Source organism: Zingiber officinale, chromosome 7B, assembly GCF_018446385.1.
Source record: "Zingiber officinale cultivar Zhangliang chromosome 7B, Zo_v1.1, whole genome shotgun sequence".
Taxonomy (NCBI): Eukaryota; Viridiplantae; Streptophyta; class Magnoliopsida; order Zingiberales; family Zingiberaceae; genus Zingiber; species Zingiber officinale.
The window spans coordinates 57,510,710-57,527,086 of NC_055999.1; the positions used below are offsets into that span (position 1 = coordinate 57,510,710).

The 16,377-nt window shown below is 34.1% G+C and overlaps 1 protein-coding gene across 10 annotated transcripts in view; it reads left to right on the plus strand.

The window, feature by feature from the left end:
* LOC122005767 (protein DETOXIFICATION 46, chloroplastic-like) overlaps positions 1-16,377 on the plus strand; it is a 124,398-nt gene that overhangs the window by 47,699 nt on the left and 60,322 nt on the right. For all 10 annotated transcript variants that reach the window (XR_006118533.1, XR_006118534.1, XM_042560955.1 and 7 more), the window contains one exon: positions 2,685-2,740. Coding sequence is in view for 8 of the 10 variants with exons in the window: in XM_042560955.1 (XP_042416889.1) it covers positions 2,685-2,740 (56 nt within the window). In the remaining 2 variants the exon portion in view is untranslated. The remainder of the gene's footprint in view (positions 1-2,684; positions 2,741-16,377) is intronic.

Consider the following 16,377-nt stretch of genomic DNA (forward strand, 5'->3'; position numbering starts at 1 on the left):
ATACATTTTGACCCTGTCAATCATACCAGTCAACACTTGAAATCATGCTTCTTGATCCTTATTAAGACTTTCTAATTTGGGAGTTGTATGTTTGTAGATTAGCAAGTCAGTTCCATCTAGATAAAATCATCAAATTGTTGGGGATAAATTTTAGAGATGATAATTTTTGTTTTAATATTTCATCCTTTTAGTTGCCAAAATTAAATTGTACACCCCACTCAAAGGTCCAAATCTTCCAGCAATGATGAAGATTAGACAATTCTTGATGATCACTTGTGTCTACTACTTCTTAGTTCTTTCAACACACATTATATGGGCACTCTATATTAATATTAGCCCTAGTACCAATTATGAGATGATTGTAAAGAGCTCCTTTTGTATCATATTTCATTATTAATAAAGACAAAGTTGGTTATTATATTTACTTCAATTCAGTGCCAAATGAATAAATATAATAATGTCTTAGAGTAGGAGGTTCTAATCTACAACATATCAATTGGATGAATTGATAGATATTGTAGATATACATAGAACACTACTCTTAAATATTCATAGTCAAACATTAATATGCAAGGACAATATTAATGCGTTGAGACTAGCATATAGGTCAACGGATGACTTAATCTCACAAGTTATAGATATGAGATATCAGATTGACACATGAGTATATATTAGAGAATATATACTGAATGATCCGCCATGAGAATGTTTCATGGATCGTTATATGAGTATCATAAATATTCTCATGTGACTATTAGTATGAATAGTCCTTAGACCTGAAGTCACTACGGTTCCCTATATAAGGAGCTGTATACTTTGGTATCGACAAACGTCACCCGTAACAGGGTGGACCATAAAGTCGATCACTAGGTATGTAATAAGTTATGCGGAGGGATGTGAGTGATGTAGATGAGATCTATCCCTTCCATATAACGGAAGTGATATTTGTGGACCCCTTGATTAGTAGGACACAAGAATGCATGACCATGCTTAAATGAGTCAATATGCGATATTGAGCTTATTTGATCAAGAAACACAAAGATTGATAAGAGGATGACACGGTCTATGCCTCATTGATCAATCTAAATATCAAGAATAGAAGGATTGAATCATACAAGATAATAGCCACGGAAATGTTAAGTCGGATCTTGACATTCTCGTCACTTAGGTAGCAATGATGCCTTGCTAGATGTCACTCATTGCTTATATATCTAAATGTTGATTTGGATACATTGCCAACGTTACGAGAACCTATTGGGTCACACACAAAAAACAAGTCAATAGAGATAGATTCATATGATGGATCATTGGATTAAATCTAATTCAAATTAGACTCATTGAGTTAGGCTCAATTGAATCCAACTATTGAATTGAATCTAATTTGAATTAGACTCATTGAGTCAATTGGATTGATGATTAATGAGTTGGACTCATTAAATGATTTCATGAATTTGAATTCATGAAGAAAAAGGAGTGTATAACTTGAATTACTCATGCATTGGATGCATTCGATGAAGAGTGAACAATTTGAATTGCTCATGCATTGGATGCATTGGATGAAGAGTGAACAATTTGAATTGCTCATGCATTGGATTCATTGGATGAAGACAAATATTAATGTCAATTAAGGCAATTGACATTAAGGCATGAGGCAATTTCATGAATCTATAAAAAGGGGTTTTTGGATTCATTTTGATAAAGAGTTTTTGGTGTTCTTGCTCTTCTTCCTCTTCCTCTCTTCACTTGGCCGAAACTTCCAAGAAGGGTTGCTAGCACAACCTTTGGTTGTTTCATTCTCCACTTTGTGAGTTTGTGAGATAAACGAGGCTTGTTCGTGTGGATACCATAGAGGCGCGACCACTTAATCGCGCTAAGATCCGCATCTAAAGAAACGTTGTTGTCGGGATTGCGAAGGGAACGCAACAAAGGTATAACTCCCTCTCATGTAAATCTTAGTATATGGTTTCCTTTCGCATGGATCTTCTGAAGGAACTAGATGTTTTCCGCTGCGCTTTCGCGTGTTTAGCGTCCTAATTCCTTACACTCTAAATACTGTCAATTTTAAGACTCCTATCATGGATCTGGTCTAAGAACTTTTTTAGTATTTATAATTGAATTGGTTCAAGATCTAGGGGTTTATGCTGTATTTCATATTTTTTAGATGTCTTAAGCTCTATATAAGGAGGAACCTTATTCTTGATTGAAACATTATTTTGAATTAAGTTACTTTCCCTCGAACTATTTCCTTTTTTCCCTCTTCACTTTTGTATTCTGTATTCTCTAATCATTTATATTTTATTTTTTATTTTTAGAATTGTATATTAATCCATGGATACCCCAAACTAAACCTTTCTCTTTATCACCTATTTCATTAAAGGAGGAGCCTTATTATGAAGATCTTTTTCAGTGATAGGTTCTAATGTGAATATTCCAATCTTGATATTGTGATATCTGCTGAAATTGTTGTATTTGATTAACTAATATATTATTTCTGTTCTGTTTTTTATAAGGAATTTTCTTGTTGTATCACCGAGCCACGTGGCTGCAAACGTCCTTGTTAACATGGAAGTTTACTAAGATGTTATTTCCATAGATATTTGTGCCCTTTGCATTGATTTATAAACTAATCTCTTGCACTGTTACTTAGCTTTATTCATTAGTGTTCACATATTTTTTTTGGTTAGATTAGAAGCTTTGCTTGGCCTGCAGTTCTTGTTGGCATGGTTGCACAGAGTGCCAGGTACGACCTTTTAGTCAGTGTATTTTGTTGATTATTCAGTATTGCAACAAGATACAGCATATTTGGCTAATAGTTGAACATAGTAATCCTGATTAGGATTTTGACACAAACGTCCTAAAGTTTGATTAAGTGACTCTTTAGTTCAATTACTACCTATTTTTAATTTTATATCCTTGATATCCAACCTCCCTTATTTTTGCATGGGTGATAATGCAGGTATATTGTTCTCAATGGTGGATCAACACATGTCAAACTTAATTACGCTATGAATAAGTGTGGGGATCTATAACCCGAAACTGATAAACCAAATGGAAACAAACTACAAATAAAAAAAAAATCAGATTATTGCTTATCGGTTTGGTTTCAGTTAGGTATTAGGTAAAAATATTGATTTTGATTTGAACTTGTACAAGCTGTTAAAATCAAACAAAATATTAATTATCATACTTTTTTATTACTTATTTTTTGTGTTCCCTTGTCAACATATATATTAAATTATAATATTTTTTATTATTAAAATCGTTAGGATCGTTGCTGGAAAACTTGATTGAAAATAATTATGAGTTTCAAACTGAACCAAACTGAAATCAAACAAAATCAAAATATATTTTTCTCACTAAACCGATAAATTGAATCTTGCCACCCCTAAGTGTGAGGGCTCATAGAGATTCATTTGTGGCTAGAGCTAGCTAGTGACGTGGACTAAATTGGTTTGTCAGGTCAAGATTGTTATAAGATCATTAAAGTGTTTGGTATGTAAAAAAAATTCAGAATTATTTTTTGTTCTCAATATCTTGAAAATAGTTTTTAAGAAAATATGATAATTGTTCTCCTAAAATTGAAAACAGAAAATAAAAATTATGACAACTTTTACCAAACTGTCCATATGACTTAAATTCATTTTTTGAAATCAGTTTTGACTCGGTTTATAAACACCTATTTGCATTTATTGTAATTTGTCATTTTCCAATAGTACATAATAGAGTGGGACTACTGTTTTGTACAAATTTAATTAAGAAAATTACAAAAGCATTCATGCCACATAAACATGACATGTCTTGCTAGAAGCTGTACAAATTTGATTAAGAAAATTAACAAAATCATTCATGCCACATAAAACATGACATGTCTTGCTAGAAGCTGGTGGTTGAGCTAAGTGCAATTCTATCACATAGTTGATTCATTTATGCTAGTTGGCTGCTGAGACAATTCAACAATCTAAGACTATAGCAAATCGGTTAAACAATTGTTTTTCGTTTCCAAGTGAAGATTTAATTTAGTGTTAGTTTTGATTTCAAGTTTTAAATATTGACTTTTTTTTTTTAAAAGGGTTTGTTTTATTTATCACAGTAAATGAGATACTATTTTTCAAAGAATTTACTCCCTTTGATTGTTCTATAGATAGGATAGTAATATCATGATTTAAAATTTTGAGTCGTACCAGAGTTTCGGTCCCTGATCGGAATGATACGGTTTCGGTATTATATCGTGCCTTGCTAATACAATTTTGGTAGTTTTTAATTTTTAAATATAAATGTTAGGTAAAAATAAGTAAATATATTTTTTAAAGAAAATTGATATATTAATAACTCGAATTAAAATTGATACATCATAATATATTACATTTCTATTACCAAAAGAAGTTACATGAAGTAGATGTAAGTATTGGTTTTTGCAACATTCTAATTAAATCAATTCACAAATTTTTTAATACCCAGATTAAATAATCATTCATGACATTCAATATAGATATTGATTTAGATATAAAAATAAATTATTTATTCAATTCATAAATAGTATAACAATTCTCCTTGTAAAACTTCCTAATATATCACTAATTAAATTATTTAAATAAACATGAAATAAAAAATTTAGATATTTATATAGAGAATAATTAATAGATAAAATTTACTCATTCCTTTAATAGTTTCATAATAATCTCATAGATTTTTTTCTTATTTTTTACATTATTTTATTTTTATTTAATATAAAAAATGATAACAAAAATATTAATTTATATATAATAATTATATAAATTAATTATTGATTTATATAATATCTATTTATATAATTTTGTTTATAAATATTTTATATAATATGTATATTAAATACTATAATTTATATTACATTCAAATATTAAATTTATTTAAAAGATTCAAATTTATTTTAATTTTCTAGTTATTTATACATTTTAAAAATTATTTTAAAATTTCAAATATTTTAAAAATTTTAAACTATTTTAATTTATAAAATTAATTTAAGATTTAATTTTCTACAAATTATAAATATGAATTCAAAATTTATAATTAAAATATTTTTATTTTAAAATTTTAAATAAAAAATAATTAAAATATAAATTTATGCATCATAATTCTATTAGTTAATTATAATTTATATAATAATTAATTTGAAATTTTATATATTTTAAATAATATATTACATATTTATGCATATAATTTTAATTTGATTTTTATTAAATTACAAATACGAATTTTAAAATTTAAATATTTTTAATTTATATATTATAATTATATTAGTTAACTAATAGTTTATTTAATTAATTATTGATTTATATAATACATATATATAATTACTGTTTATATAATTATATAAATTTAAAGAAGGGGAGCCTTGACGCAAAAAAAAAGTTGTTGCCATGTGACCAAAAGGTCACGGGTTCGAATTCTGGAAACAGCTTGCAAAAAACAGGGTAAGGCTGCGTACAATGGATCTTTCCCCGGGACCCCGTATGGTGGGAGCTTCATGCACTGGGCTGCCCTTTTTTTTTAATATATATATAAATTTAATATAACACTGATTATAACAATAATATTAATAACATATAAATATATATTTTATTTAAATATAAAGTTTTAATTAAAAACAGTATATTGTTTTTGCTTTTTTTTATAAAACCCTATTCATTCTCAATCGCGATTCTCTCCGATTTTGCCATCGATACTCCTCTCCTCGCGATTCCAATCACAACACTTCTCTACCGAAGACGAGGCGGCGAGCACGCTTCTTCTCTACCGAAGACGAGGCGGCGAGGCGGTGAGCACACTTCTTCTCTACCAAGGACGAGGCGGCGAGCATACTTCTTCGGCGAGGCGACGAGGTAGTGCGCCTGCTGTGTTGGTTTGGTGCCGATCCCCCGTTGGAACGGTAAAAACTGTGCGTATCATGCGGAACGGCTCGGTATTTTATATTATTAGTAATACCCTTTTTGTATTAGGGATGACAATTTTCTCCGAACCCGATGGAGGTTCTGATATCCAACCTGAATGGAGGAGGATATAGAGGGACTACCAATATCCGATATCTGACCCGAATACCCAATTAAATTATATATATATATATATATATATATATATGATGTTAATTCTAATAAGCTTTTATTAAACGATGATAAATGGATGGAAAGAAGAAAAATTATTAGTATAAAAGATATCCGATCCTTTAATAGGTATGAGGATGGATATTCGATCCCCGATGGGCATGGGGACGAAGGATATGGAATCTGATCCGAACTCGACCCATTGCCATCCCCACTTTGTACATTCATCTTTGATTGAGTTTTGCTCATGTTCAACTCTAACCTTATTTCAACCCAACTACCAGATGTGCCAGATGCAATTTTCATTTGCGGCTCATGAAGCACCCTCTCGCTATCAACAATTCACTTCATCCACTATCTTCACCTAGGAGAATTGCAACCTACTCTAGTCCAAGGTTCAAAATTTCGAGCTATGCCGAAGTTTCGATCATTGACCGATATCATGCCGATGTCTCGATGTATGGTGTTGATAATGGATTGGAGTTAGAAGAAGGAAGAATATAAAACATAAGGAGATATTGTGTGTGTCGAGCATCATTGATTTTAAATTTTGTACCATGTGGGGCGAAATGGTCAAAACTAGGTAAACTATCAAAACTCAATACCACTTGACTCCTTACTTTGCTTTATCTCCTTCCACCTTCAACCTTCAATCTGTCACTTACACCATGCATCGGAGCGTTGACATGATACTAGAATAGTATCTTTCTATTTAAAAACTAAAATTGCAACACTACTCGAGATTTTGAACCTTGGTGTTGAGTGGTGGTATTGAGTTTCGATGATTTATCATAATGATACATTTCAATCGTTTCACCTAGTACGGTATGAGATTTCAAACTGTTCTTTAGTCCACTAGTACACTCTAATGTAGAATATTGCTCATTGTCATACTGCAACATCTTTTTTTGTCATTCATGAATGTGGCTGCTTACTCTAACTCTAATAAGGCAGCTTGGTGCAAGAAGCACCTAGAAATGCGCGGTCTTAGGGAAAGATCTATTGTACATAATCTTATCTGTATTGCAAGAGGTTGTTTCCATGACTCGAACCCAATGACCTTCAGGTCACACAGCAGTAACTTAACCGTTGCGCTTGAAGATCAACTCCAAGCCACATCAAAAAGAAAATGGCTAGGTTAACAAATGCACCCGAGAATCTTAGATCTAAAGTATCATGGAGATGAAGTCTATTATGGGCTCTACGAACTTCGGTTCTTCAGGTTCAAGGTATAAGGTGCAAAGAAGATCTCGAGGATCTATCACCAAGACTATAACTAGAAAGATGGTTTTTGTTTTGTTTTTTTTTTTGTAGAAAAAAATTTCTAGGTAGATAGTCTTGGTGACATATCCTCAATCTTCTTTGCTACCATATATCCCGACCTTAAAGAACCCAAGTTTATAGAGCCCATAAGAGACTTCATCTCCATGGTACTTTAGATCTAAGATTCCCTAGTGTTGGTTGCTATACCTGGAGACCGCTCTAGTTCCCCTATACAAAAATTTTGTACAAGCATAGAACTTTCCTAGCTACCCTTGTGCTCTACTGAAGTTAAACTTGAATCGCAAACAGAACTTAATATTATTTATTCAAGTTCAATCTTCAGGAGTTAAACTTGGATTGCAAACGGAACTTAACATTATTAATCCAAGTTTAACCGATGTGTTCTTCTTAAGTTAAAGCATATTACAAAAGTTATCAAATATCTATTTTAAAGATCGGCTTCCAGGTCAAACATGGCGAGGCACTAGACCTTCTTGGGTATGAGATCATCCACCACTGTCTCGACAAAGCCTTTCAAAGAAATCGGATATTTAACTTCATACAGTAAACTAGGTTTAACTACAAAGACCTCAATAGAAGCACAATATCGAACATGAAATCGAAAAATGATAACAAAACGATAACGTAAAAATCGTAAGCTTCTTGTGTTTGGTATTTCAAGATCTAAACAAAAGAATGAACTAGTTATGATGCGGAAACTAATAACTAGTTTTACCTTTTGTAGCTTATAGATCTCTTGATCTTCTGTCGTATTCCTTTTATTATCTCGGACGTCGTGTGGGCGATGATCTACCAAGACGAGAATCCACCCAAGCCTCCTTCTTCTCCTTGCAAGTTTCGGCCACCAACTATTCTTCAAGGGAAGCTTTCTTTCTCTTATTCTTCTCTACAAGCAATCGGCCACCAAGATAAAACAATACCTCCAAGTGCCGTCGTCCTCAACAAAAGGAGAAGAGAGAAAGAAGAGAAGAGAGGGCCGACCACCACCACTAAGCTCCAAGGGATGCTAGGAAACAAAACCTCCTTTCTCTCCTTCTTCCTCAAGCAAGATCCGGCCACCAAAAGCTCCAAGAGATGTGATGCCGCCGGCCTCCAAGGAAGAAGAGAAGAGGATGAGAGAGGGCCGGCCACCACCAATGAAAAGAGAGGAGAGGAATAATAGATTTGTTGTAAGGTGAGACACCTCTACTCTCTCTTTTATATTCCTTGGTCTTAGCAAATAAGGAAAGTTTTAAACATAATCAAAACTTCTTTATATTCCTTGCCAATGACTAAAAAGGAAAGTTTTTTTTTAAAAAAAAATTAAAACTTTCTTTTTCTTTTGTCATGGCCGACCACCGCTTTAATTCCAAACAAGGAAAGTTTTAAATGTGAAAATAAAACTTCCTTATTTGTTTCCGGTAAGAAATTTTAATTAAAAAATTTCTCCCTTTAAATCCCTTCATGGTTGGTTATAAAAGGAAAATTTTATATTTAAAATCTCTCTTTTAAAACATGTGGATGATTACAATTAAGGAAAGTTTTCTCCAAAAATTAAAATCTTCCTTTTATCTACAAATAAGGAAAGATATCAAACCTTTCTCTTAATCCTTTGTAGAAACTATAAAAGGAAAGATTTAATTTTAAAATTCTCTTTTGAAATCATGACTTCCACATAAGGAAAGATTTTAAAATTAAAATCCCCTTTTAATCTAATGTGGTCGGCCACCCTACTTGGGCTCCAAGCTAGGCCAATCACATCTTAATCCCATCCAAGGCTTGGTTTGGCCGGCCCTTGCTTGGGCTCCAAGCTTGGCTTGGCCGACCACCTAAGGATGGGTAAGAAGGTGGGCTTTAGGTGGATATAAGACTTTATAATTAAAAGGCTACGACAGGGACCGAGAGGAGGAATTGGTTTTGGTCTCCCGATGAACTTGAGATTCCCGTGCTCGCCCCGAACACCCAACTCGAGTTCATCAATAATAACTCATACCATTAAAGAGTTATTATTGAACTACCGCACCAATTCCATATTATTATATGAGCTCCTTCTTATCATGAGTGTGTTAATCTCCCTGTGTTTAAGATATTGAATGTCCACTAATTAAATGAGTTACTGACAACTCACTTAATTAATATCTAACTCCAAGAGTAGTACCGCTCAACCTTATTGTCATGTCGGACTAAGTCCACCTGCAGGGTTTACATGACAATCTTTATGAGCTTCTCTTGGGGACATCATCAACCTAGATTGCTAGGACACAGTTTTCTTCTATAATCAACAACACACACTATAAATAATATTATTTTCCAACTTATCGGGCCTCTTAATTTATCGAACTAAATCTCATCCACTGATAAATTAAAGAAATAAATATTAAATATATGCGTTTGTTATTATATCAGGATTAAGAGCACACACTTTCATAATAATAAAGGTTTTGTTCTTTTATGTAGTCAGTATAAAAAGAAACTACCTTAAATGGTCCTGCTCAATACACTCAGAGTGTACTGATATCTACTGGCCATGTCCATGTCCCGGTCCAGGATTACTTTGATATCTACTAGCCATGCCCATGGCAAAACAGATATCCGGTCTTGTGCATAGCATACATTAGGCTTCCTACAGTTGAAGCATAAGGAACTGCCTTCATCTCTTCTATCTCTTTTGATGTCTTTGGAGACATCTCTTTAGATAAAGATACTCCATGCCGAAAAGGTAGAAAACCTTTCTTGGATTTTTGCATGCTAAAACGAGCTAGGATAGTATCGATATATGAAGCTTGGGATAAGCATAATATTCTTTTCTTGCGATCCCTTATTATTTTGATCCCAAGAATATGTCCGCATTCTCCCAAGTCCTTCATATCGAATTGCTTGGACAACCATACCCTTACTTCTGACAACACTTTGATATTATTGCCAACTATCAAAATGTCATCTATGTATAGTACAAGAAATACCACCATGTTTCCGTCACCATTCTTGTATACACAAGACTCATCCGGCCACTGAATAAATCCATAAGACTGGATTACTTCATTAAATCGGATATTCCAAGATCTTGAAGCTTACTTCAGTGCATAAATAGACCGATTGAGCTTACACACAAGATGCTCTTTACTCTTTGCAATAAACCCCTCTGGTTGCTTCATATGGATGTTTCTTCAAGACTTCCATTAAGGAAAGCTGTTTTGACATCCATTTGTCAAATCTCATAATCCATATGAGCAGCAAAAGATAAAAGAATTTGGATAGACTTAAGCATGGATACCGGTGAAAAGGTTTCCTCATAATCGATTCCCTCTTTCTGAGTATACCCCTTCGCAACAAGCCTTACTTTGAAGGTTTTCACCTCCCCGTCTGTCCCTCTTTTCCTTTTGTAGATCCATTTACATCCAACGACTTTTACACCATGGGTGTTACACCCAGACCTTATTAGAATACATAAATTCTATTTTGAATTCATCGCTCTTTGCGAATCTGCGTCTTTATCTTGGAGTGCTTCGTCATATGTCAGGAGATCGGTTCGTATTCACTAGGGATCAAGTCCAGACTCTCCCGAGCATGAATCTTCAGTTACTAACAACCTTCCCACCACGACGAGGCATCGTAATTGTAATCGTCATTTGTGACACGTGTTGCGGTTTCGTGGTATCTCATCTTATCTTGTGGTACTAGATTAGGCGTGTCTCTATTATTTCCTTAAGAACAATTTTACTCGGGCTTCAGTGGTTCATTCATGGTCTCCTTAAAAATCTAGCATTGGTCTATGACCTTCGATCTTTAGGACTATAAACCACCTTCGCTCTTTCGGGATATCCCACGAACTTCAGACGTGATTCCATTGTCGATATCTCCCTTGACACGTATGTGGACTACCCAATTCGAATATGTTTGAACTAGGTTTACACCCGTTCCACATTCCATGGGAGTAAGGGCACGATTTAAGGTACCATATTCAGAATGTACACTGCTATTTCCAGAGCATATCCCCAAAACGAATTTGGTAATTCTGAATAACTCATCATTGATCTAACTATTTCCATAAGAGTCCTATTCTTTCGTTCTGCCATACCATTCTGTTGGGTTGTACCAGGTGCAGACAATTGGGATTGAATCCCGGCCTCTGATAAGTAACTCCTACACTCTCCTAAGAGGTACTCGCCACCACGATCAAACCGTAGTGTCTTGATACTTTTACCGTGATGTTTATCCGCATCAGCCTTGTACTCTTTGAACTTATCAAAGCACTCAGACTTGCGGCGCAACAAGTAAATGTACCCATATCTCGAAGAGACGAAATATTCGAAACCATCTCTCGCCTGGATTGTCATGGGTCTACACAAATCAGAATGAACCAATTCCAACACATTTTTGGCTCTATACCCCTTAGTCTTAAAAAGTTTCTCGGTCATTTTCCTTTCCAGGCAAGACTCACAGGTTGGAAAGTTTTCCACCACCAATGAACCTAAAAGTCCATTAACCTTTGAATCCTACTCGAGTTAATATGACATAGCCTTAGATGCCAAAGATATGTTTGGTTTATTTCCGAAGGTTGCTTTCTCTTATTGAAATTAGAAGATGTGTTATTAATTTCCATTTGTTGCATTGTGGTAGTATTATGTACCAGAACAGATAACTTCCATATTTTTCTTGATAACAACTTTGTCATCAAAATAGATAGAATATCCATCCTTAAATAGTTTTAGAAACTGAAATCAAGTTCTTTCTAAAACTTGGTACGTAAAGACAATCAATGTTTTATTCCTTTCAAAGGATAAACATCTCCCACTGCAACAGCTGCTACTTTTGCAGCAGTGCCCATGTAGACGGTATTTTCCCTTTCATATAGTTGTCGGGTTTCCTGGAACCCCTATAATGAATTGCAGACATGATCAGTGGCTCCGTATCTACACCAGGTACCGGTAGATAACACCACTAAATATGTTTCAACAACTAATGAATAAAATACACCTTTATTGTTCTCACCTTTGTGTCCAAGTTTTGTTTCCAATCATTATAATTGGGACTAGTAAGTATATTCTCTAACATCTAGGGGATTAAAAAACATTTGAAATCCTAAGAATCACAAAATATTTGGTCAAGACCAACACCTTAAAATCCCCGTGAATTTTGTATGTCACGTTAGTGTGGACGTATACAAAAACATTTGTAAGAGGAAATTTTATCCATTAATTTTATTGTCTTGTCAACCTATCTTTATGACAAATAAAATTAATAATTGGTCTGTCTTCGATCAAATTTTTGGTCAAAACTTTTAGAATTTAAAATAATATTGATTCCTCAAAACAATATCATTTAAATTCACAACACCTCAAACACTGTGAATTTTGTATGTCACGTTAGCGTGGACGTATACAAATTCAAATATTTGTAAGAGGAGGTTTTACCCATTAATTTTATTATCTTGTCAACCTAACTTTATGATAAATAAAATTACCTCAAACACCGTGAATTATGTATGCAACGTTAGTGTGGACGTATACAAATTCAAACATTTGTAAGAGGGGGTTTCACCTAGCTTTATGACAAATTAATAATTGGTTTTCCTTTGGTTACGCAAAAAATAGCAGTGACTCCGTTGGGGAGGATACTATTGAATACGTCTAAGTGTATACCATTACTTGATACTTAGTCCATTAAATAGGATTGCGCCTCTTCAGTTGGAGAAGATCACAAGCTCCTAAATAATTTTCTCTAACCATCCATAAAAGGAAGTTTGATCTAGTGACCCGCAAACAAACTCATCCGTTGTGGAGGAAGACACACAGAGCCAACACGCTAGTTTGTTTGCATCGCATGCACTTAGCTATTTAAGGTGAGGAATTTTAACTATGTAAGCACACATCACATGCACACACACATCACAGCAAATAAAAAGCAATAAATATGGAAAAATAATTTTTCAACTATTATGGTCTCTTCCATCACTGTCCTCCGTGTGCTGTCAACCCTAGCTGCTGCCATCTTTAGCCACCGCAATCGGGTTTAGTCGTCGCATCTATCTTGCTTCTTATTTCGCTGCGTCTCTGTTCCTCAAATAGTACCACGTCTCGCAAGAATACGATCCGCGATAAAAATAGAATTTTACATTTATCGATCCTATATTCCACAAGAGAATGTACATGTAATCTAGATTGAAACAAAAATGTAAAATCCTAAAACTAATACAGCTCCTGCTGTATTTAATACATACAATCATGCACACACATAAAATGCCCTCGACATGTCTGAGGGTCCAATCACATTGGATCTAAGATGCCTGCAACCACAGAGATAATCTATTTGCACATCCTACTATTATCCTGCCTAAAATATGTATGACATGTGCATAATTAAACTGAAAACCAAACACACAGAGGCAAACCCTAGCTCTGATACCAATTGTTGGTTGCTATACTTGGAGACCGCTCTAGTTCCTTGTACAAAAATTTTGTACAAGCATAGAACTTTTCTAGCTACTCTTGTGCTCTACTAAAGTTTAACTTGAATCACAAACAGAACTTAACATTATTTATTCAAGTTCAATCTTCAGGAGTTAAATTTGGATCGCAAACGGAACTTAACATTATTAATCCAAGTTTAATCGATGTGTTCTTCTTAAGTTAAAGCATATTACAAAAGTTATTAAATATCTATTTTAAAGATCGGCTCCCAGGTCAAACATAGCGAAGCACTAGGCCTTCTTGGGTATGGGATCATCCACCATTGCCTCGACAAAGCCTTTCAAAGAAATCGGATATTTAACTTCTTACAGTAAACTAGGTTTAACTATAAAGACCTCAATAGAAGCACAATATCGAACATGAAATCGAAAAATGATAACAAAACGATAACGTAAAAACCATAATCCTCTTGTGTTTGGTATTTCAAGATCTAAACAAAAGAATGAACTAGTTATGATGCGAGAACTAATAACTAGTTATACCTTTTGTAGCTTATAGATCTCTTGATCTTCTGTCGTATTCCTCTTCTTATCTCGGACGTCGTGTGAGCGACGATCTATCAAGACAAGAATCCACCCAAGCCTCCTTCTTCTCCTTGCAATTTTCGACCACCAACTATTCTTCAAGGGAAGTTTTCTTTCTCTTCTTCTTCTCCACAAGCAATCCGCCACCAAGATGAAACAATACCTCCAAGTGCCGCCGGCCTCAACAAAAGGAGAAGAGAGAAAGAAGAGAAGAGAGGCCCGACCACCACCACCAAGCTCCAAGGGATGCTAGGAAACAAAGCCTCCTTTCACTCCTTCTTCCTCAAGCAAGATCCGGCCACCAAAAGCTCCAAGAGATGTGATGCCGCCGACCTCCAAGGAAGAAGAGAAGAGGATGAGAGAGGGTCGGCCACCATCAAGGAAAAGAGAGGAGAGGAAAAGAGAGGATGAGACACCTTTACTCTCTCTTTTATATTCCTTGGTCTTGGCAAATAAGGAAGGTTTTAAACATAATCAAAACTTCCTTATATTCTTTGCCAATGACTAAAAAGGAAAGTTTTAAAACAAAAAAAAAATTAAAACTTTCTTTTTCTTTTGTCATGGCCGGCCACCCCTTTAATTCCAAACAAGGAAAGTTTTAAACGTAAAAATAAAACTTCCTTATTTGTTTCCGGTAAGAAATTTTAATTAAAAAATTTCTTCCTTTAAATCCCTTCATGGTTGGTTATAAAAGGAAAATTTTATAAATTAAAATCTCTCTTTTAAAATATGTGGATGATTACAATTAAGGAAAGTTTTCTCCAAAAATTAAAATATTCCTTTTATCTACAAATAAGGAAAGATATCAAACCTTTCTCTTAATCCTTTGTAGAAACTATAAAAGGAAAGATTTAATTTTAAAACTCTTTTTTAAAATCATGGCTTTCACATAAGGAAAGATTTTAAAATTAAAATCCCCTTTTAATCTAATGTGGCCGACCACCCTACTTGGGCTTCAAGCTAGGCCGACCACATCTTAATCCCATCCAAGGCTTGGTTTGTCCGACCCTTGCTTGGGCTCCAAGCTTGGCTTGGCCGACCACCTAAGGATAGGTAAGAAGTGGACTTTAGATGGATATAAGACTTTATAATTAAAAGGCTACGACAGGGACCGAGAGGAGGAATTGGTTTTGGTCTCCCGATGAACTTGAGCTTCTCGTGCTCGCCCCGAACACCCAACTCGAGTTCATCAAAAATAACTCATACTATTAAAAAGTTATTATTGAACTACCGCACCAATCCCATATTACTATATGGGCTCCTTTTTATCATGAGTGTGTTAATCTCCCTGTGTTTAAGATATCGAATGCCCACTAATTAAATGAGTTATTGGCAACTCACTTAATTAATATCTAACTCCAAGAATAGTACCACTCAACCTTGTTGTCATGTCGGACTAAGTCCACTTGCAGGGTTTACATTACAATCCTTATGAGCTCCTCTTGGGAACATCATCAACCTAGATTGCTAGGACACAGTTTTCTTCTATAATTAACAACACACACTATAAATAATATTATTTCCCAACTTATCGGGCCTCTTGATTTATCGAACTAAATCTCACCCACTGATAAATTAAAGAAATAAATACTAAATATATGCGCTTGTTATTATATCAGGATTAAGAGCACACACTTTCATAATAATAAAGGTCTTGTTCTTTTATGCAGTCAGTATAAAAAGAAACTACCTTAAATGGTCCTGCTCAATACACTCAGAGTGTACTAATGTAATTTTATAGTCATGATAAACTAATACCAAATTAGACTACGACTATTCAATGGTTTGTTCCTATCCATCTTAGTCGTGAGCTACTATTTATAATTTATAAGGAACTGATAACATGATCTTCTATGTGCGACACCACACACCATGTTATCTACAATATAAATTAATTGAATAACTACACTTAGCATAAATGTATATATTTGACCAATGTGATTTTTATTTCTAAATAAATGTTTATACAAAAGCTAGGCTTTTATTATACACTCTAACACTTAGTGTATTTGTTAATCTAGCCATTTTCTTTTTGATGTGGCT